Source organism: Panulirus ornatus, chromosome 44 (genome assembly GCF_036320965.1).
Source record: "Panulirus ornatus isolate Po-2019 chromosome 44, ASM3632096v1, whole genome shotgun sequence".
Taxonomy (NCBI): domain Eukaryota; kingdom Metazoa; phylum Arthropoda; class Malacostraca; order Decapoda; family Palinuridae; genus Panulirus; species Panulirus ornatus.
Window position 1 is genome coordinate 6401499 of NC_092267.1, and position 21041 is coordinate 6422539.

Genomic DNA, 21041 nt, shown 5'->3' on the forward strand with positions numbered 1-21041 from the left:
TCTCCCTCACCACCACCACCACCACTACCACTCTCCCTCACCACCACCACTACCACTCTCCCTCACCACCACCACTACCACTACCACTCTCCCTCACCACCAACCACTACCACTCTCCCTCACCACCACCACTACCACTCTCCCTCACCACCACCACTACCACTCTCCCTCACCACCACCACTACCACTCTCCCTCACCACCACCACTACCACTCTCCCTCACCACCACCACTACCACTACCACTCTCCCTCACCACCACCACTACCACTCTCCCTCACCACCACCACTACCACTACTACCCCCCTCCCTCCACCCAGACTCACCTTGCCACCGTCAATGTGGAACTTGTGGAGTATGGCCACCTCCACCTCCACCCAGACTCACCTTGCCACCGTCAATGTGGAACTTGTGGAGTATGGCCATGCCATCCAGCCAGTGGTTGAGGGTAAAATCACCGAAGTCGTACTTGCCTGGCCCCACACGCACCAGGCTCCCCCTCACCCACGATGGCCAACTGCCTGTATGGTAACGACATAATCACCTCGTTAATACTAGCACCATGACCCTCTCGTTAATCATCGTTCATCATCACAACCTGAGGGCTTGTTACAGTGCTTGTTGAACACAAACTGGACTGACTTATATATGAAAATCATAAATTTTGAATATCTATCTATCTATCTATCTATCTATCTATCTATATATATATATATATATATATATATATATATATATATATATATATATATATATATATATATATATTCTTATGAGTCCACGGGGGAAAATGAGACACGATAAGTTGCCAAGTGCACTTTCGTGTAATAATCATATCATCATCAGGGGAGACACAAGAGAGAAATATAACAGTCAGTTGATATACAACGAAGAGACGAAGCTACGACGCCATTTGGTAACTTGGACAATCGTATGTTTACCAAATGGCGTCGTAGCTTCGTCTCTTCGTTGTATATCAACTGACTGTTATATTTCTCTCTTGTGTCTCCCCTGATGATGTGATCATTACACGAAAGTGCACTTGGGAACTAATCGTGTTTCATTTTCCCCCGTGGACTTATAGGAATATTTTGATCACGCGCAAAATTGTGATCCTCCCCTATATATATATATATATATATATATATAGATAGATAGATAGATAGATAGATAGATAGACTTGGATATATATAGATAGATAGATAGATAGATAGACTTAGAGATATCTAGAAATTTACACAAACCGTAAATGAAGTATTTTAGATTCACCCTGTAAAAAAAAGTATAAGTAACTCTAAGTAAATATAAGTAACTGTAAGTAAATATAAGTAACTGTAAGTAAATATAAGTAAATGCGTCTTGCATTATGTACGGCGCAGGTAAGTAAGCTTCCACTTGGAAAGGTTAGCTTCATACGGAAAGCTTACGCAGCTCAGCCCCATGGAAGGGAGGGGGGAAAGAAAACGGGATGCACACAAGCCGTTTTCTCTCATTAGGTAAACACAAAGTCAACACAGGTCGTACGACGACTCCCGACTCGTAAGTGTAACGGTACGACCTTCATCCTTCCCCTCCCCCCGCAGCACGAGGGTACGACCCTGGAGAAATAACGGTACACCACGGTACGACCCCTTGAGCACGACGGTACGACTCCTTGAGCACGACGGTACGACCCTTAAGCACGACGGTACGACGCTTGAGCACGACGGTACGACCCTTGAGCACAGTGGTACGACCCCTTGAGCACGACGGTACGACCCTTGAGCACGACGGTACGACTCCTTCCACGACCAGGTGAACAGAATCGTCGTTTCCTTCGCGAGTTGTCGTCGTGGGCGCTGACACGACTCTCTCTCTCTCTCTCTCTCTCTCTCTCTCTCTCTCTCTCTCTCTCTCTCTCTGGCCCCTAGTGACGCCAGGCCAGGGTGCTGCAAAGGGCGCCAGTGTCCAGCTGTGGCCAGTGAATGTACAGGAGTAGTGAGAGAATGATTGAGGAATGATGATTGTAGATTAAAACGAGTATGGAAACAGTTTGAGGCCCAGGAGATGGTGGATTATGGTGTAGTGAGAGAATGATTGAGGAATGATGATTGTAGATTAAAACTTATGGAAACAGTTTGAGGCCCAAGAAGATGGTGGATTATGGTGTAGTGAGAGAATGATTGAGGAATGATGATTGTAGATTAAAACGAGTATGGAAACAGTTTGAGGTACAGAAAATGGTGGATTATGATGTAGTGAGAGAATGATTGAGGAATGATGATTATAGATTAAAACGAGTATGGAAACAGTTTGAGGTACAGATGATGGTGGATTAAGGTGTAGCGAGAAAATTATTGAGGAATGATGATTGTAGATTAAAACGAGTATGGAAACAGTTTGAGGCACAGAAGATGGTGGATTATGATGTAGTGAGAAAATTATTGAGGAATGATGATTGTAGACTGGGGCATACATACCAACAAGTAAACAAACGAGAATTGTCGATGATCCAGGCGTAAAGAAGAACAAATCGATGACCAGAGACCATGCCACTTGAAGTGGAAAAACAAAGACGCAACGCCACATCCCGGACCTTTCTGCATGCCATGCGCAGCACAACATTAGAATATGGACCTTCTGCTTGCCATGCGCAGCACAACATTAGAATATGCTCGCCGCCAGGGCCAGCTGAGTCTCTCCTCACCTTCCCACCCACTTATTAATGCCCTTCACCCACTTCACCCTTCGTCTACTTATTAATGCCCTTCGTCCACTTATCAATGCCCTACACCCACTTATTAATGCCCTTCGTCTACTTATCAATGCCCTTCGTCCACTTATCAATGCCCTTCACCCACTTATTAATGCCCTTCGTCCACTTATTAGTGCCCTTCGTCCACTTATCAATGCCCTACACCCACTTATTAATGCCCTTCGTCTACTTATTAATGCCCTTCACCCACTTATTAATGCCCTTCGTCTACTTATTAATGCCCTTCGTCTACTTATTAATGCCCTTCGTGTACTTATCAATGCCCTTCACCCACTTATTAATGCCCTTCGTCCACTTATTAATGCCCTTCGTGTACTTATCAGTGCCCTTCACCCACTTATTAATGCCCTTCGTCCACTTATTAATGCCCTTCGTCCACTTATCAATGGCCTACACCAACTTATTAATGCCCTTCGTCTACTTATTAATGCCCTTCACCCACTTATTAATGCCCTTCGTCCACTTATTAATGCCCCTCACCCACTTCTCAATGCCCTACATCCGCTTATTAATGCCCTTCGTCCACTTATTAATGCCCTTCACCCATTTATTAATGCCCTTCACCCATTTATTAATGCCCTTCACCCACTTATTAATGCCCTTCACCCATTTATTAATGCCCTTCACCCATTTATCAATGCCCTTCACCCATTTATTAATGCCCTTCGCCCATTTATTAATGCCCTTCACCCATTTATTAATGCCCTTCACCCATTTATTAATGCCCTTCACCCATTTATTAATGCCCTTCACCCACTTATTAATGCCCTTCACCCACTTATTAATGCCCTTCAACCACTTATTAATGCTCTTCACAAAACATCTTGTAAATCCCACTGAGATAATCTTTCCCACTTAAACACACCCACACACCCACACACACACACACACACACACACATACACAAGCGCGCGCGTGCGCGTAGCGTTCAGGAAACATATAATGAAAATTATATTATTGACAATAATCCTGACGATAATTATTTGATGACAGCAATAACTTTATTATCATCTTCAGCATTATGTTCCTATTTGAGATATTATTGTTATTATTATCTGTTATTATTATTAATATTATTATTATTATTATTATTATTATTATTATTATTATTATTATTATTATTATCATTATTATTATTATTACTATTATTATTATTATTATTATTATTATCATTATTATTATTATTATTATTATTATTATTATTATCATTATTATTATTATTATTATTACTATTATTATTATTAATATTATTATTATTATTATTATCATCATCATCATTATTATTATTATTATTATTGTTATTATCATCATTATTATTATCATTATTATTATTAATTATCATTTATCATTATTATTATCATTATTGTCTTCATTATTGTTCAAGATAATGATGATTATAGTTATGATCATGATGGAGTACTTTATCATAAATTATTGTAAGAAAATGGGTTGAACAGACACGCCCCCTTCCCCTCCCCTTCCCCCATTTTCCCCAGCTGTTAAACCATCTGTTTGGGGCCACACCAGCTGTCAACAGATGTCTGGGTGGAACATGTGTGTGGGTGTGTGTGTGTCCCCCACACACCCACACACCTGCAAACGGGAGCCCCCCCCACACCCGACCACCACGCCCTGTGACCCATACGCCGTGTGACCCACGCCCTGTGACCCACACGCCTTGTGACCCATACACATATGACCCACATGCCTTGTGATACATACACATATGACCCACATGCCTTGTGACCCATACACATATGACCCACATGCCTTGTGACCCATACACATGGTGACCCACATGCCTTGTGACCCATACACATGGTGACCCACACGCCTCGTGACCCATACACATGGTGACCCACACGCCTTGTGACCCATACACATATGACCCACATGCCTTGTGACCCTTACACATTGTGACCCACACGCCTCATGACCCATACACATGGTGACCCACACGCCTTGTGACCCTTACACATATGACCCACATGCCTTGTGACCCATACACATGGTGACCCACATGCCTTGTGACCCATACACATTGTGACTCACACGCCTCGTGACCCATACACATTGTGACCCACACGCCTCGTGACCCATACACATTGTGACCCACATGCCTTGTGACCCATACGCCGTGTGACCCACACGCCTTGTGACCCACGTCCTGTGATCCACACATCCCCTGTGACCCATACGCCGTGTGACCCACACACATTTTGATCCACGCACCCTGTAACCCAGGCCATGTGACGCACACACCCTGTGACCCACGCCCTTTGACCCACACTTACGTCCTTTGACCCACATTCTCTAGCCTACGCCCTGTGACCCACGCCCTCTATCCCACGCCCTGTGACCCACGCCCTACAGACTAGGAAGTTACCCAATCGTACATGAGAAGAAAACAAGTGGACAACCCCCACTGTGTTAGCTTGACGCTCCATTGATTTTTACCTGCATGACGCCACCACCACGCCACCACCACGCGCCCGCCCCCCCTGGCGAGGTCATGCGGTAGATCATGCGCGTGGTGGTGGTGGTGTGGGGGGGGGGGGGCGAGACGGGTGAAGACATGCTACTGCATGACGGTGGAGGAAGGTGGGTACGTGGGGGGTGCACACACGCCACCCTACCCACGCCACCCCTTGACAAAGAGGGACACACCTACTGTGTGTGTGCGTGTGTGTGTGTGTGTGTGTGTTGTCTCGTCCAGACACACCTGCTGTGGTGGTGCTATGTTGTGGTGGTGTGTTGGTGCTGTGCTGTGGTGGTGGTGTGTGGTGGTGTGTTGGTGGTGTGTTGTGGTGGTGTGTTGGTGGTGTGTTGTGGTGGTGGTGTTGTGGTGGTGTGTTGGTGGTGTGTTGTGGTGGTGGTGTTGTGGTGGTGTGTTGGTGGTGTGTTGTGGTGGTGGTGTTGTGGTGGTGTGTTGGTGGTGTGTTGTGGTGGTGGTGTTGTGGTGGTGTGTTGGTGGTGTGTTGTGGTGGTGGTGTTGTGGTGGTGTGTTGGTGCTGTGCTGTGGTGGTGGTGTTGTGGTGGTGTGTTGGTGGTGTGTTGTGGTGGTGGTGTTGTGGTGGTGTGTTGATGCTGTGTTGTGGTGGTGGTGTTGTGGTGGTGTGTTGGTGCTGTGCTGTGGTGGTGGTGTTGTGGTGGTGTGTTGGTGGTGTGTTGTGGTGGTGGTGTTGTGGTGGTGTGTTGGTGGTGTGTTGTGGTGGTGGTGTTGTGGTGGTGTGTTGGTGCTGTGTTGTGGTGGTGGTGTTGTGGTGGTGTGTTGGTGCTGTGTTGTGGTGGTGGTGTTGTGGTGGTGTGTTGGTGCTGTGTTGTGGTGGTGTGTTGGTGGTGTGTTGTGGTGGTGGTGTTGTGGTGGTGTGTTGGTGCTGTGTTGTGGTGGTGGTGTTGTGGTGGTGTGTTGGTGCTGTGTTGTGGTGGTGGTGTTGTGGTGGTGTGTTGGTGCTGTGCTGTGGTGGTGGTGTTGTGGTGGTGTGGTTGTGTGTGGTGGTGGTTGTGGTGGTGTGTTGGTGCTGTGTTGTGGTGGTGGTGTTGTGGTGGTGTGTTGGTGCTGTGTTGTGGTGGTGGTGTTGTGGTGGTGTGTTGGTGCTGTGTTGTGGTGGTGGTGTTGTGGTGGTGTGTTGGTGCTGTGCTGTGGTGGTGGTGTTGTGGTGGTGTGTTGTGGTGGTGGTGTTGTGGTGGTGTGTTGGTGCTGTGTTGTGGTGGTGGTGTTGTGGTGGTGTGTTGGTGCTGTGCTGTGGTGGTGGTGTTGTGGTGGTGTGTTGGTGCTGTGTTGTGGTGGTGGTGTTTGGTGCTGTGTTGTGGTGGTGGTGTTGTGGTGGTGTGTTGGTGCTGTGTTGGTGCTGTGTTGTGGTGGTGGTGCTGTGTTGTGGTGTTGGTGCTGTGTTGTGGTGTTGGTGCTGTGTTGTGGTGGTGGTGTTGTGTTGGTGCTGTGCTGTGGTGGTGGTGTTGGTGCTGTGTTGTGGTGTTGGTGCTGTGTTGTGGTGGTGGTGCTGTGTTGTGGTGTTGGTGCTGTGTTGTGGTGTTGGTGCTGTGTTGTGGTGGTGGTGTTGTGTTGGTGCTGTGCTGTGGTGGTGGTGTTGTGGTGGTGTGTTGGTGTTGTGTTGTGGTGTTGGTGCTGTGTTGTGGTGTTGGTGCTGTGTTGTGGTGTTGGTGCTGTGTTGTGGTGGTGTTGGTGCTGTGCTGTGGTGGTGGTGTTGTGGTGGTGTGTTGGTGCTGTGTTGTGGTGTTGGTGCTGTGTTGTGGTGGTGGTGCTGTGTTGTGGTGTTGGTGCTGTGTTGTGGTGTTGGGGCTGTGTTGTGGTGGTGGTGTTGTGGTGGTGTGTTGGTGCTGTGCTGTGGTGGTGGTGTTGTGGTGGTGTGTTGGTGCTGTGCTGTGGTGGTGGTGTGTTGGTGCTGTGTTGGTGCTGTGTTGTGGTGTTGGTGCTGTGTTGGTGCTGTGTTGTGGTGTTGGTGCTGTGTTGTGGTGTTGGTGCTGTGTTGTGGTGGTGGTGTTGTGGTGGTGTTGGTGCTGTGCTGTGGTGGTGGTGTTGTGGTGGTGTGTTGGTGTTGTGTTGTGGTGTTGGTGCTGTGTTGTGGTGTTGGTGCTGTGTTGTGGTGTTGGTGCTGTGTTGTGGTGGTGTTGGTGCTGTGCTGTGGTGGTGGTGTTGTGGTGGTGTGTTGGTGCTGTGTTGTGGTGTTGGTGCTGTGTTGTGGTGTTGGTGCTGTGTTGTGGTGGTGTTGGTGCTGTGTTGTGGTGTTGGTGCTGGTGTTGTGGTGTTGGTGCTGGTGTTGTGGTGTTGGTGCTGTGTTGTGGTGTTGGTGCTGGTGTTGTGGTGTTGGTGCTGTGTTGTGGTGTTGGTGCTGGTGTTGTGGTGTTGGTGCTGTGTTGTGGTGGTGTTGGTGCTGTGTTGTGGTGGTGTTGGTGCTGTGTTGTGGTGGTGTTGGTGCTGTGTTGTGGTGGTGTTGGTGCTGTGTTGTGGTGTTGGTGCTGTGTTGTGGTGGTGGTGCTGTGTTGTGGTGGTGTTGGTGCTGTGTTGTGGTGTTGATGCTGTGTTGTGGTGGTGGTGCTGTGTTGTGGTGGTGTTGGTGCTGTGTTGTGGTGTTGGTGCTGTGTTGTGGTGGTGGTGCTGTGTTGTGGTGTTGGTGCTGTGTTGTGGTGGTGTTGGTGCTGTGCTGTGGTGGTGGTGTTGTGGTGGTGTGTTGGTGCTGTGTTGTGGTGTTGGTGCTGTGTTGTGGTGTTGATGCTGTGTTGTGGTGGTGTTGGTGCTGTGTTGTGGTGTTGGTGCTGTGTTGTGGTGGTGTTGGTGCTGTGCTGTGGTGGTGGTGTTGTGGTGGTGTGTTGGTGCTGTGTTGTGGTGTTGGTGCTGTGTTGTGGTGTTGATGCTGTGTTGTGGTGGTGTTGGTGCTGTGTTGTGGTGTTGGTGCTGTGTTGTGGTGTTGGTGCTGTGTTGTGGTGGTGTTGGTGCTGTGTTGTGGTGGTGTTGGTGCTGTGTTGTGGTGGTGGGGTCTCCCTCACTCACCAAGGTGAGCGGGTTGCCTCACACCTCACAGAGGTCACACCTCCTCATTGCGCTCCCTCACACCCGTCACGAACCCACTCACACACACACACACACACACACCTCTCTCTCTCTCTCTCTCTCTCTCTCTCTCTCTCTCTCTCTCTCTCTCTCTCTCTCTCTCTCTCTCTCTCTCTCTCTCTCTCTCTCACACACACACAAAGGGCGTCACAGGTGACGCAATGTTCTGACCCTCGCCCACTCCCCTGTGGGTCACACCCACCTCCCCCTGTGGGTCACACCCACCCCCTGTGGGTCACACCCACCTCCCCCTGTGGGTCACACACACCCCCTCCCCTGTGGGTTACACCCACCCACCCCTGTGGGTCACACCCACCTCCTGTGGGTCACACACACACCCTCCCCTGTGGGTCACACACACCCACCCCCTGTGGTTCACCCTGGCCCTGGTGGTTCTCCCCACCCCCTGTGGTTCTCCCCACCCCCTGTGGTTCACCCTGGCCCTGGTGGTTCTCCCCACCCCCTGTGGTTCTCCCCACCCCCTGTGGTTCTCCCCACCCCCTGTGGTTCACCCTGGCCCTGGTGGTTCTCCCCACCCCCTGTGGTTCTCCCCACCCCCTGTGGTTCTCCCCACCCCCTGTGGTTCACCCTGGCCCTGGTGGTTCTCCCCACCCCCTGTGGTTCTCCCCACCCCCTGTGGTTCACCCTGGCCCTGGTGGTTCTCCCCACCCCCTGTGGTTCTCCCCACCCCCTGTGGTTCGCCCTGGCCCTGGTGGTTCTCCCCACCCCCTGTGGTTCTCCCCACCCCCTGTGGTTCTCCCCACCCCCTGTGGTTCTCCCCCCCAGGTGTAATTTTCTCCGGGGAAAAATGTGTAAACTTGAGAACGAAACTTATGAAAAGTCGAATAACTTTGTCCACAAAGGTTCGTCTGTCTGGCTTGTCCTTGTGAACGATCGTCTTTGGGAGTGACGTCATCTGTCACGTTGAGTTACTTGGTTTACATGTAACGAGATGGTTTGGTTTACATGTAACGAGGTGGTTTGGTTTACATGTAACGAGGTGGTTTGGTTTACATGTAACGAGATGGTTTGGTTTACATGTAACGAGATGGTTTGGTTTACATGTAACGAGGTGGTTTGGTGTACATGTAACGAGGTGGTTTGGTTTACATGTAACGAGATGGTTTGGTTTACATGTAACGAGATGGTTTGGTTTACATGTAACGAGGTGGTTTGGTGTACATGTAAAGAGATGGTTTGGTTTACATGTAACGAGGTGGTTTGGTGTACATGTAAAGAGATGGTTTGGTTTACATGTAACGAGATGGTTTGGTTTACATGTAAAGAGATGGTTTGGTGTACATGTAACGAGATGGTTTGGTTTACATGTAAAGAGATGGTATGGTTTACATGTAAAGAGGTGGTTTGGTTTACATGTAAAGAGGTGGTTTGGTTTACATGTAAAGAGATGGTATGGTTTACATGTAAAGAGGTGGTTTGGTTTACATGTAAAGAGGTGGTTTGGTTTACATGTAAAGAGGTGGTTTGGTTTACATGTAAAGAGATGGTATGGTTTACATGTAAAGAGATGGTTTGGTTTACATGTAAAGAGGTGGTTTGGTTTACATGTAAAGAGGTGGTTTGGTTTACATGTAAAGAGGTGGTTTGGTTTACATGTAAAGAGATGGTTTGGTGTACATGTAAAGAGATGGTTTGGTTTACATGTAACGAGATGGTTTGGTTTACATGTAAAGAGATGGTTTGGTGTACATGTAAAGAGATGGTTTGGTTTACATGTAACGAGATGGTTTGGTTTACATGTAAAGAGATGGTTTGGTTTACATGTAACGAGATGGTGTGGTTTACATGTAAAGAGATGGTTTGGTTTACATGTAACCCCCCCGTCTCGCACAGACCCCCCCCCCAACACCCCACATTACCCCCCCCCCCTCCGTCTTACATAAGCACCCCCTCCCCCTCCTCACGTACACTCCAACTTCCGGTTACGACTCACGACCACAAAATGCGTGTGTGAAAGTGTCTGTGTGTGTACATGTGTACATGTGTACATTGTGTGTGTTGTGTACATTGTGTGTGTGTGTACATGTGTTTGTTGTGTACATGTGTGTGCGTGTGTGTGTGTGTGTGTGTGTGTGTACATATGTACATGTGTGTGTTGTGTGTGTGTACATGTGTACATGTGTGTGTGTACACGTGTGTGTGTGCATGTGTGTACACGTGTATGTACATTGTGTGTACACGTGCGTGTGTGTGTGTGTGTATGTGTATGTGTGTGTGTGTGTCGAAGCTTTGACCAATCACCTGCTGACGAAAGAGGTGTACGTTGCGTCTGAGAATCTCTCTCTCTCTCTCTCTCTCTCTCTCTCTCTCTCTCTCTCTCTCTCTCTCTCTCTCTCTCTCTCTCTCTCTCTCTCCGGAAGGGAGTTCATCGTTTCCCTGCTGCTGGACGGAGCGCAGCCTTGTAATGGGGGCAGTCTGAGGCTGACGTCCTGTACCCCAGGTCATCTGGCTGTCATGCTGACGTCCTGTACCCCAGGTCATCTGACTGTCATGCTGACGTCCTGTACCCCAGGTCATCTGGCTGTCATGCTGACGTCCTGTACCCCAGGTCATCTGGCTGTCATGCTGACGTCCTGTACCCCAGGTCATCTGACTGTCATGCTGACGTCCTGTACCCCAGGTCATCTGGCTGTCATGCTGACGTCCTGTACCCCAGGTCATCTGACTGTCATGCTGACGTCCTGTACCCCAGGTCATCTGGCTGTCATGCTGACGTCCTGTACCCCAGGTCATCTGACTGTCATGCTGACGTCCTGTACCCCAGGTCATCTGACTGTCATGCTGACGTCCTGTACCCCAGGTCATCTGACTGTCATGCTGACGTCCTGTACCCCAGGTCATCTGACTGTCATGCTGACGTCCTGTACCCCAGGTCATCTGGCTGTCATGCTGACGTCCTGTACCCCAGGTCATCTGGCTGTCATGCTGACGTCCTGTACCCAAGGTCATCTGACTGTCATGCTGACGTCTTGTACCCCAGGTCATCTGACTGTCATGCTGACGTCCTGTACCCCAGGTCATCTGGCTCTCATGCTGACGTCCTATACCCCCAGGTCATCTGGCTGTCATGCTGACGTCCTGTACCCAGGTCATGTGACTGTCAAGCTGACGTCCTGTACCCCAGGTCATCTGACTGTCATGCTGACGTCCTGTACCCCAGGTCATCTGACTGTCATGCTGACGTCCTGTACCCCAGGTCATCTGACTGTCATGCTGACGTCCTGTACCCCAGGTCATCTGGCTGTCATGCTGACGTCCTGTACCCCAGGTCATCTGGCTGTCATGCTGACGTCCTGTACCCCAGGTCATCTGACTGTCATGCTGACGTCCTGTACCCCAGGTCATCTGACTGTCATGCTGACGTCCTGTACCCCAGGTCATCTGGCTCTCATGCTGACGTCCTATACCCCCAGGGCATCTGGCTGTCATGCTGACGTCCTGTACCCCAGGTCATGTGACTGTCAAGCTGACGTCCTGTACCCCAGGTCATCTGGCTGTCATGCTGACGTCTTGTACCCCCAGGTCATCTGGCTGTCATGCTGACGTCTTGTACCCCCAGGTCATCTGGCTGTCATGCTGACGTCTTGTACCCCCAGGTCATCTGGCTGTCATGCTGACGTCCTATACCCCCAGGTCATCTGGCTGTCATGCTGACGTCCTGTACCCCAGGTCATGTGACTGTCAAGCTGACGTCCTGTACCCCAGGTCATCTGGCTGTCATGCTGACGTCCTGTACCCCAGGTCATCTGGCTGTCATGCTGACGTCCTGTACCCCAGGTCATCTGGCTGTCATGCTGACGTCCTGTACCCCCAGGTCTGTCAGTCCAGATGAGCCTCCCATCCTCCTTCTTACGACTGCAAACAGGTTTGATTATGACTCGAACCCAGCCATTTTGGCAAGTCATCCTTGTGTATGAAGATCATCAGTGGGCGTCGAGGCCAGCCAGCCAGCCAGGCCTGGGGGTCAGCCAGCCAGCCAGCCAGCCAGCCAGCCAGCCAGCCAGGCCTGGGAGTCAGCCAGCCAGCCAGCCAGCCAGCCAGCCAGCCAGCCAGCCAGCCAGCCAGGCCTGGGGGCCAGCCAGCCAGCCAGGCCTGGGGGCCAACCAGCCAGCCAGCCAGCCAGCCAGGCCTGGGGGCCAGCCAGCCAGCCAGCCAGCCAGCCAGGCCTGGGGGCCAGCCAGCCAGCCAGCCAGCAGCCAGCCAGCCAGCCAGCCAGCCAGCCAGCCAGGCCTGGGGGCCAGCCAGCCAGCCAGCCAGCAGCCAGCCAGCCAGCCAGGTCTGGGGGCCAGCCAGCCAGCCAGCAGCCAGCCAGCCAGCCAGGCCTGGGGGCCAGCCAACCAGCCAGCCAGCCAGCCAGGCCTGTGTGTGTTACCCCCGCCCGTCACTCCTCCCCAGTCGGCTCAATTATCAGCATAAAATCCTTATATTCCCTCCCCTTCCCTCCCTCCCTCTCCTTCCCTCCCTCTCCTTCCCTCCCTCCCTCCCTCCTTCCCTCCTTCCTTCCCTCCAGTGGGCTCTCATCCCCAAGGCCAGGCACGTCACTGTAGCCTTGTTGGTCGTCTACCTGCACTGTGATGACGACGACCTACTTGTCCAATTTCAAGGTGGACGGTGTCAAACGCTTTCCGGTAGTCTGGGAACCCCGAATCGACCCCCCTTCCTCTCTCTCTCTCTCTCTCTCTCTCTCTCTCTCTCTCTCTCTCTCTCTCTCTCTCTCTCTCTCTCTCTCTCTCTCTCTATCTATCTATCTATCTATCTATCTATCTATCTCTCTATCTATCTATCTACAACCTTTCTGGCCATAAGGGTCAAGTTTACGTGTCAAGAAGTCTTATTAGCCTCTTTTGGTGCGCCCTGTGTTTTCACGCGCTGGGGGGGGAGGGGGGAAGGGGGCCTGGAACATGGCATGTTCTTGCCCCCCCCCCACGCGCGTTGTCTGGGGGGGGAGGGGGGGACCGGGCGCCCTTTGCGCAAAGGCCAGGTTGAAAGGAATTGAGGGGGCGCCCTTGGGCCAGTGAGCGGAGCCCTGCCTACTGCTGCTGCGCGCGCGCGCCTGCCCAAGGTCTAACGTGCCCTGCTGCGGTATGGGGGGCGGAGGTGGCTGGCTGGGCCTAAGGAATGGGGGATGTGGGGGAAATGGGATGGTCTGGGTCGACCTTGACACACAGTGGGAAGGAAGCTATGTAAGGGGACGCATCCGGGCGTTGCCTCACGACACGTCACACCTCCTCCGGGCGAACTTGTGTCTCTCTCTCTCTCTCTCTCTCTCTCTCTCTCTCTCTCTCTCTCTCTCTCTCTCTACACAGACACACACACACAACAGACTCGACCAGCTTATACGTCCTTTCCAACATGCTCGACCAGTTTGGACGTCCTTCACAACATGCTCGACCAGCTTAGACAGACTCGACCAGCTTATACAGACACGACCAGCTTAGACAGACTCGACCAGCTTAGACAGACTCGACCAGCTTATACAGACACGACCAGCTTATACAGACACGACCAGCTTAGACAGACTCGACCAGCTTATACAGACTCGACCAGCTTATACAGACTCGACCAGCTTATACAGACACGACCAGCTTATACAGACACGACCAGCTTATACAGACTCGACCAGCTTATACAGACACGACCAGCTTATACAGACACGACCAGCTTAGACAGACACGACCAGCTTATACAGACACGACCAGCTTATACAGACACGACCAGCTTATACAGACACGACCAGCTTAGACAGACACGACCAGCTTATACAGACACGACCAACTTATACAGACTCGACCAGCTTAGACAGACTCGACCAGCTTATACAGACTCGACCAGCTTATACAGACACGACCAGCTTATACAGACACGACCAGCTTAGACAGACACGACCAGCTTATACAGACACGACCAACTTATACAGACTCGACCAGCTTAGACAGACTCGACCAGCTTATACAGACTCGACCAGCTTATACAGACACGACCAGCTTATACAGACACGACCAGCTTATACAGACACGACCAGCTTAGACAGACACGACCAGCTTATACAGACACGACCAACTTATACAGACTCGACCAGCTTAGACAGACTCGACCAGCTTATACAGACTCGACCAGCTTATACAGACACGACCAGCTTAGACAGACACGACCAGCTTATACAGACACGACCAGCTTATACAGACACGACCAGCTTATACAGACTCGACCAGCTTATACAGACTCGACCAGCTTATACAGACACGACCAGCTTATACGTCCTTCACGACATACTCGACCAGCCCATACGTCCTACGCAACATGTTCGACCAGCTTATATACACTCGACCAGCTTATACGTCCTTCATGACATACGTATCGACCAGACTCCCACTCTGGCCCCGTCTGGAGGCTGGTCGTAAGGACCAGACTCCCACTATGGCCCCATCAGGGGGTCGCACTGGACGACTTTTTTATGTAATCATCATATTCCTGGTTTGCGAAGAATTGGAAATTAAAATTCTGGTATTAAAGGAAAACGGGGTTAGAAAACGGATGACCTGGTGTTAGCTGGTTAGGGAAATATATATATATATATATATATATATATATATATATATATATATATATATATATATATATACCAGATGACGTCCTGGCTTCGTCTCTCCGATGTATATCAACTGACTGTTATATTTCTCTCTTGTGTCTCCCCTGATGATGTGATTATTGCACGAAAGTGCACTTGTGCAACATATAATGTTTCATTTCCCCGGAGACTCATAGGAATATATATATATATATATATATATATATATATATATATATATATATATATATATATATAAGGAGCCAATGTCTTGCAAGTGAGTCAAGTCGTAACTTATAGTTACAAAACCAGACAGGTCCAAAGCTGGTTTCTGGATCACAGTTACGTCACTGCTGGGAAGAGGGGGGGGGGGCCCACGAGACACACTGCCGGGGGCCCCCGCGAGACACTGGGGTGGGGGGGCCCAGAAAATGGGGGGGGGGGCAGTACAAGAGCAGTATGGAAATGGTGTCAAGAAGCCACGACCATCACCACCACAAGGGAGGAGAGGAAGGAGATCGGTACTTTTAGCTGCGTTGTAATCTCCCATGTCGGCTGGTGACGTGGGGGCCCCGGTTGCGTCACGGGTGTGCTGTGGTGACGGTAAATCTGTCCACAGGTTTGGCCAAACTCCGTCACCTTGCCACATGGTGTGATGTCGTCACCCCTCCACATGATGTGGTACCGTCACCCCTCCACATGATGTGGTACCGTCACCCCTCCACATGATGGGGTACCGTCACCCCTCCACATGGTGTGGTACCGTCACCCCTCCACATGATGTGGTACCGTCACCCTTCCACATGATGTGGTACCGTCACCCCTCCACATGATGTGGTACCGTCACCCTTCCACATGATGTGGTACCGTCACCCCTCTACATGATGTGGTACCGTCACCCCTCCACATGATGGGGTACCGTCACCCCTCCACATGGTGTGGTACCGTCACCCCTCCACATGATGTGGTACCGTCACCCCTCCACATGATGGGGTACCGTCACCCCTCCACATGGTGTGGTACCGTCACCCCTCCACATGATGGGGTACCGTCACCCCTCCACATGGTGTGGTACCGTCACCCCTCCACATGATGTGGTACCGTCACCCCTCCACATGATGTGGTACCGTCACCCTTCCACATGATGTGGCACCGTCACCCCTCCACATGATGTGGTACCGTCACCCCTCCACATGATGTGGTACCGTCACCCCTCCACATGGTGTGGTACCGTCACCCCTCCACATGATGTGGTACCGTCACCCTTCCACATGATGTGGTACCGTCACCCTTCCACATGATGTGGTACCGTCACCCCTCCACATGATGTGGTACCGTCACCCCTCCACATGATGTGGCACCGTCACCCTTCCACATGATGTGGTACCGTCACCCCTCCACATGTTGTGGTACCGTCACCCCTCCACATGTTGTGGTACTGTCACCTCTCCACATGATGTGGTACCGTCACCTCTCCACATGATGTGGCACCGTCACCCTTCCACATGATGTGGTGCCGTCGCCTCTCCACATGATGTGGTACCGTCACCCTTCCACATGATGTGGTACCGTCACCCCTCCACATGATGTGGTACCATCACCCCTCCACATGATGTGGTGCCGTCACCTCTCCACATAATGAGGTAAAGTCACCTCTCCACATGATGTGGTACCGTCACCCCCTCCACATGATGTGGTACCGTCACCCCTCCACATGATGTGGTACCGTCACCCCTCCACATGATGTGGTACCGTCACCCCTCCACATGATGTGGTACCGTCACCCCTCCACATGATGTGGTACCGTCACCCCTCCACATGATGTGGTACCGTCACCCCCTCCACATGATGTGACACAGTCACCCCTCCACATGATGTGACACAGTCACCCCTCCACATGATGTGACACAGTCACCCCTTCAGGGGATGTAGCTGCGTCTTTGCACTACATTGATGTGACATCGTTACACATTCGTGTGACATCTCTCTCAACCTTGCACCTGTGCTTGCTCGTCTATTTATTCTAACCTTGCACCTGTGCTTGCTCGTCTATTTATTCTAACCTTGCACCTGTGCTTGCTCGTCTATTTATTCTAACCTTGCACCTGTGCTTGCTCGTCTATTGATTCTAACCTTGCGACTGTGCTTGCTCGTCTATTGATTCTAACCTTGCGTCTGTGCTTGCTCGTCTATTGATTCTAACCTTGCGTCTGTGCTTGCTCGTCTATTTATTCTAACCTTGCACCTGTGCTTGCTCGTCTATTTATTCTAACCTTGCACCTGTGCTTGCTCGTCTATTGATTCTAACCTTGCGACTGTGCTTGCTCGTCTATTGATTCTAACCTTGCGTCTGTGCTTGCTCGTCTATTGATTCTAACCTTGCGTCTGTGCTTGCTCGTCTATTTATTCTAACCTTGCACCTGTGCTTGCTCGTCTATTGATTCTAACCTTGCGTCTGTGCTTGCTCGTCTATTTATTCTAACCTTGCACCTGTGCTTGTTCGTCTATTGATTCTAACCTTGCGTCTGTGCTTGCTCGTCTATTGATTCTAACCTTGCGTCTGTGCTTGCTCGTCTATTTATTCTAACCTTGCACCTGTGCTTGCTCGTCTATTGATTCTAACCTTGCACCTGTGCTTGCTCGTCTATTTATTCTAACCTTGCACCTGTGCTTGCTCGTCTATTTATTCTAACCTTGCACCTGTGCTTGCTCGTCTATTTATTCTAACCTTGCACCTGTGCTTGCTCGTCTATTTATTCTAACCTTGCACCTGTGCTTGCTCGTCTATTGATTCTAACCTTGCGTCTGTGCTTGCTCGTCTATTTATTCTAACCTTGCACCTGTGCTTGCTCGTCTATTGATTCTAACCTTGCGTCTGTGCTTGCTCGTCTATTGATTCTAACCTTGCGTCTGTGCTTGCTCGTCTATTTATTCTAACCTTGCGTCTGTGCTTGCTCGTCTATTTATTCTAACCTTGCACCTGTGCTTGCTCGTCTATTGATTCTAACCTTGCACCTGTGCTTGCTCGTCTATTTATTCTAACCTTGCACCTGTGCTTGCTCGTCTATTTATTCTAACCTTGCACCTGTGCTTGCTCGTCTATTTATTCTAACCTTGCACCTGTGCTTGCTCGTCTATTTATTCTAACCTTGCGACTGTGCTTGCTCGTCTATTTATTCTAACCTTGCGTCTGTGCTTGCTCGTCTATTTATTCTAACCTTGCGTCTGTGCTTGCTCGTCTATTTATTCTAACCTTGCACCTGTGCTTGCTCGTCTATTCATTCTAACCTTGCACCTGTGCTTGCTCGTCTATTGATTCTAACCTTGCACCTGTGCTTGCTCGTCTATTGATTCTAACCTTGCGTCTGTGCTTGCTCGTCTATTGATTCTAACCTTGCGTCTGTGCTTGCTCGTCTATTTATTCTAACCTTGCGTCTGTGCTTGCTCGTCTATTTATTCTAACCTTGCACCTGTGCTTGCTCGTCTATTGATTCTAACCTTGCACCTGTGCTTGCTCGTCTATTTATTCTAACCTTGCGTCTGTGCTTGCTCGTCTATTGATTCTAACCTTGCGTCTGTGCTTGCTCGTCTATTTATTCTAACCTTGCGTCTGTGCTTGCTCGTCTATTTATTCTAACCTTGCACCTGTGCTTGCTCGTCTATTGATTCTAACCTTGCACCTGTGCTTGCTCGTCTATTGATTCTAACCTTGTACCTGTGCTTGCTCGTCTATTGATTCTAACCTTGCACCTGTGCTTGCTCGTCTATTGATTCTAACCTTGCGTCTGTGCTTGCTCGTCTATTGATTCTAACCTTGTACCTGTGCTTGCTCGTCTATTGATTCTAACCTTGCACCTGTGCTTGCTCGTCTATTTATTCTAACCTTGTACCTGTGCTTGCTCGTCTATTGATTCTAACCTTGCACCTGTGCTTGCTCGTCTATTGATTCTAACCTTGTACCTGTGCTTGCTCGTCTATTGATTCTAACCTTGCACCTGTGCTTGCTCGTCTATTGATTCTAACCTTGTACCTGTGCTTGCTCGTCTATTGATTCTAACCTTGCACCTGTGCTTGCTCGTCTATTTATTCTAACCTTGTACCTGTGCTTGCTCGTCTATTGATTCTAACCTTGCACCTGTGCTTGCTCGTCTATTGATTCTAACCTTGCACCTGTGCTTGCTCGTCTATTGATTCTAACCTTGCGTCTGTGCTTGCTCGTCTATTTATTCTAACCTTGCACCTGTGCTTGCTCGACTCACTATGCATCAGGCCACATCCTCTCCGAAGGACACGATGGTCGGAAGTCCAATGTTGTATCACACGTCTTGACGCCTTTTTGGGTGAAATCACGTCACCGGGATCTTGTCTCCAAACTTCTCCCCTTTGGCTTTCCCATATCTATTTCTCCTCTCCTTCCCTCATCTCTAGCTTGCACTCTGGCCAATCTACGATCCATAGTTCTTGACCAATCAGACGCTTCCTCTTATCATAGCAACCATGGTGATCCCTCGGGATCTTCTCTTGTTTATATAGAAGAGTTTCTTTCCTTCATTCACATGCCAATCATCCCGAGGGTGACTTCAACACTGCATTCTCTCACTTCGCTCACATCGGCGTCATCATTTATGTATGTGGCGTCTCGTCTCGTCATTGTGGTCAGGAGAGATAGAGATGTGTGGTCTCGTACGCGAGAGAGATAGGTCTCGTCTCAGTGCAGTGTTGCCACGAGAAGTGTTCGTGTGTGTGTGTGTCTGTGTGTGTGTCGTAACTCTGGCAACTCTCATTGTGATACTAATACGTGCTCCTCTGTCAGTCTATTGTCTCCAGCCTCATATATGTATATATATATATATATATATATATATATATATATATATATATATATATATGTGTGTGTGTGTGTGTGTGTGTGTGTGTGTGTCTGTGTGTGTGTGTGTCTGTGTGTGTGTGTATCCAGTGGGAAATGAAAACGATAAGTTCCCAAGTGCACTTTCTTGAAGTAATCACATCATATGTATATATATATATATATATATATATATATATATATATATATATATATATATATATATATATGTATATATATATATATATATATATATATATATATATATATATATATATATATATATATATATATATTTTTTTTTTTTCTTTCTTTCATACTATTCGCCATTTCCCGCATTAGCGAGGTAGCGTTGAGAACAGAGGACTAGGCCCTTGAGGGAATATCCTCACCTGGGCCCCTTCTCTGTTCCCTCTTTTGGAAAATTAAAAAAAAAAAAAAGTGAGGGGGAGGATTTCCAGCCCCCCGCTCCCTCCCCTTTTAGTCGCCTTCTACGACATGCAGGGAATACGTGGGAAGTATTCTTTCTCCCCTATCCCCAGGGATAATATATATATATATATATATATATATATATATATATATATATATATATATATATATATATATATATATATATACATATATATATATATATATATATATATATATATATATATATATATATATATATATATATATATATATATATGTATATATATATTAATATATATATATATATATATATATATATATATATATATATATATATATATATATATATATATTCTCACCACCACTAAGGCAAAAAAGGGTAGTGCCATCTGCTTGACCCAAACAGGGAAGGAGTGCCACCTGGCTGACGCAAGAGGCAGGTAGTTGCCAAGTGCACTTTCGTGTCATAATCACATCATCATCATCAGGGGAGACACAAGAGAGAAATATAACAGTCAGTTGATATACATCGAAGAGACGAAGCTACGACGCCATTTGGTAAACATACGATTGTCCAAAACATACAACGAACGTTCATAAACTTGTTTTACGAATTTTATCAACAATAAAGTTATCCAATTTATATAGACCATCACTATATACATTGCCTCAGATTTGTATCATTCTCGGGTCATGGGGTTCTAATGGAGGTGTGTGTGTGTGTGTGTGTGTGTGTGTGTTCTCACGGCCCCACTGTGTGGAGGTCAGGTCAAAGGTCAAAAGTTTGACCCCCTCTCCACCCTCCTCCCCCTCCTTAAGTGTCAGACACCCTTTGACTTTCTCCCGTCAGTATGTCAGCGCGAGGGCAGG

At 49.0% G+C, this 21041-nt stretch overlaps 1 protein-coding gene and 1 long non-coding RNA gene across 19 annotated transcripts in view; one reads left to right on the forward strand and one right to left on the reverse strand.

The window, feature by feature from the left end:
* LOC139762809 (uncharacterized) overlaps positions 1-21041 on the forward strand; it is a 171212-nt gene that overhangs the window by 57117 nt on the left and 93054 nt on the right. The gene's annotated exons all lie outside the window — the stretch shown is intronic.
* The window catches only part of LOC139762688 (carotenoid-cleaving dioxygenase, mitochondrial-like), a 67476-nt gene that overhangs the window by 31921 nt on the left and 14514 nt on the right, over positions 1-21041 (reverse strand). For all 18 annotated transcript variants that reach the window (XR_011715770.1, XR_011715762.1, XR_011715769.1 and 15 more), the window contains exon 2: positions 386-519. Coding sequence is in view for 1 of the 18 variants with exons in the window: in XM_071687649.1 (XP_071543750.1) it covers positions 386-519 (134 nt within the window). In the remaining 17 variants the exon portion in view is untranslated. The remainder of the gene's footprint in view (positions 1-385; positions 520-21041) is intronic.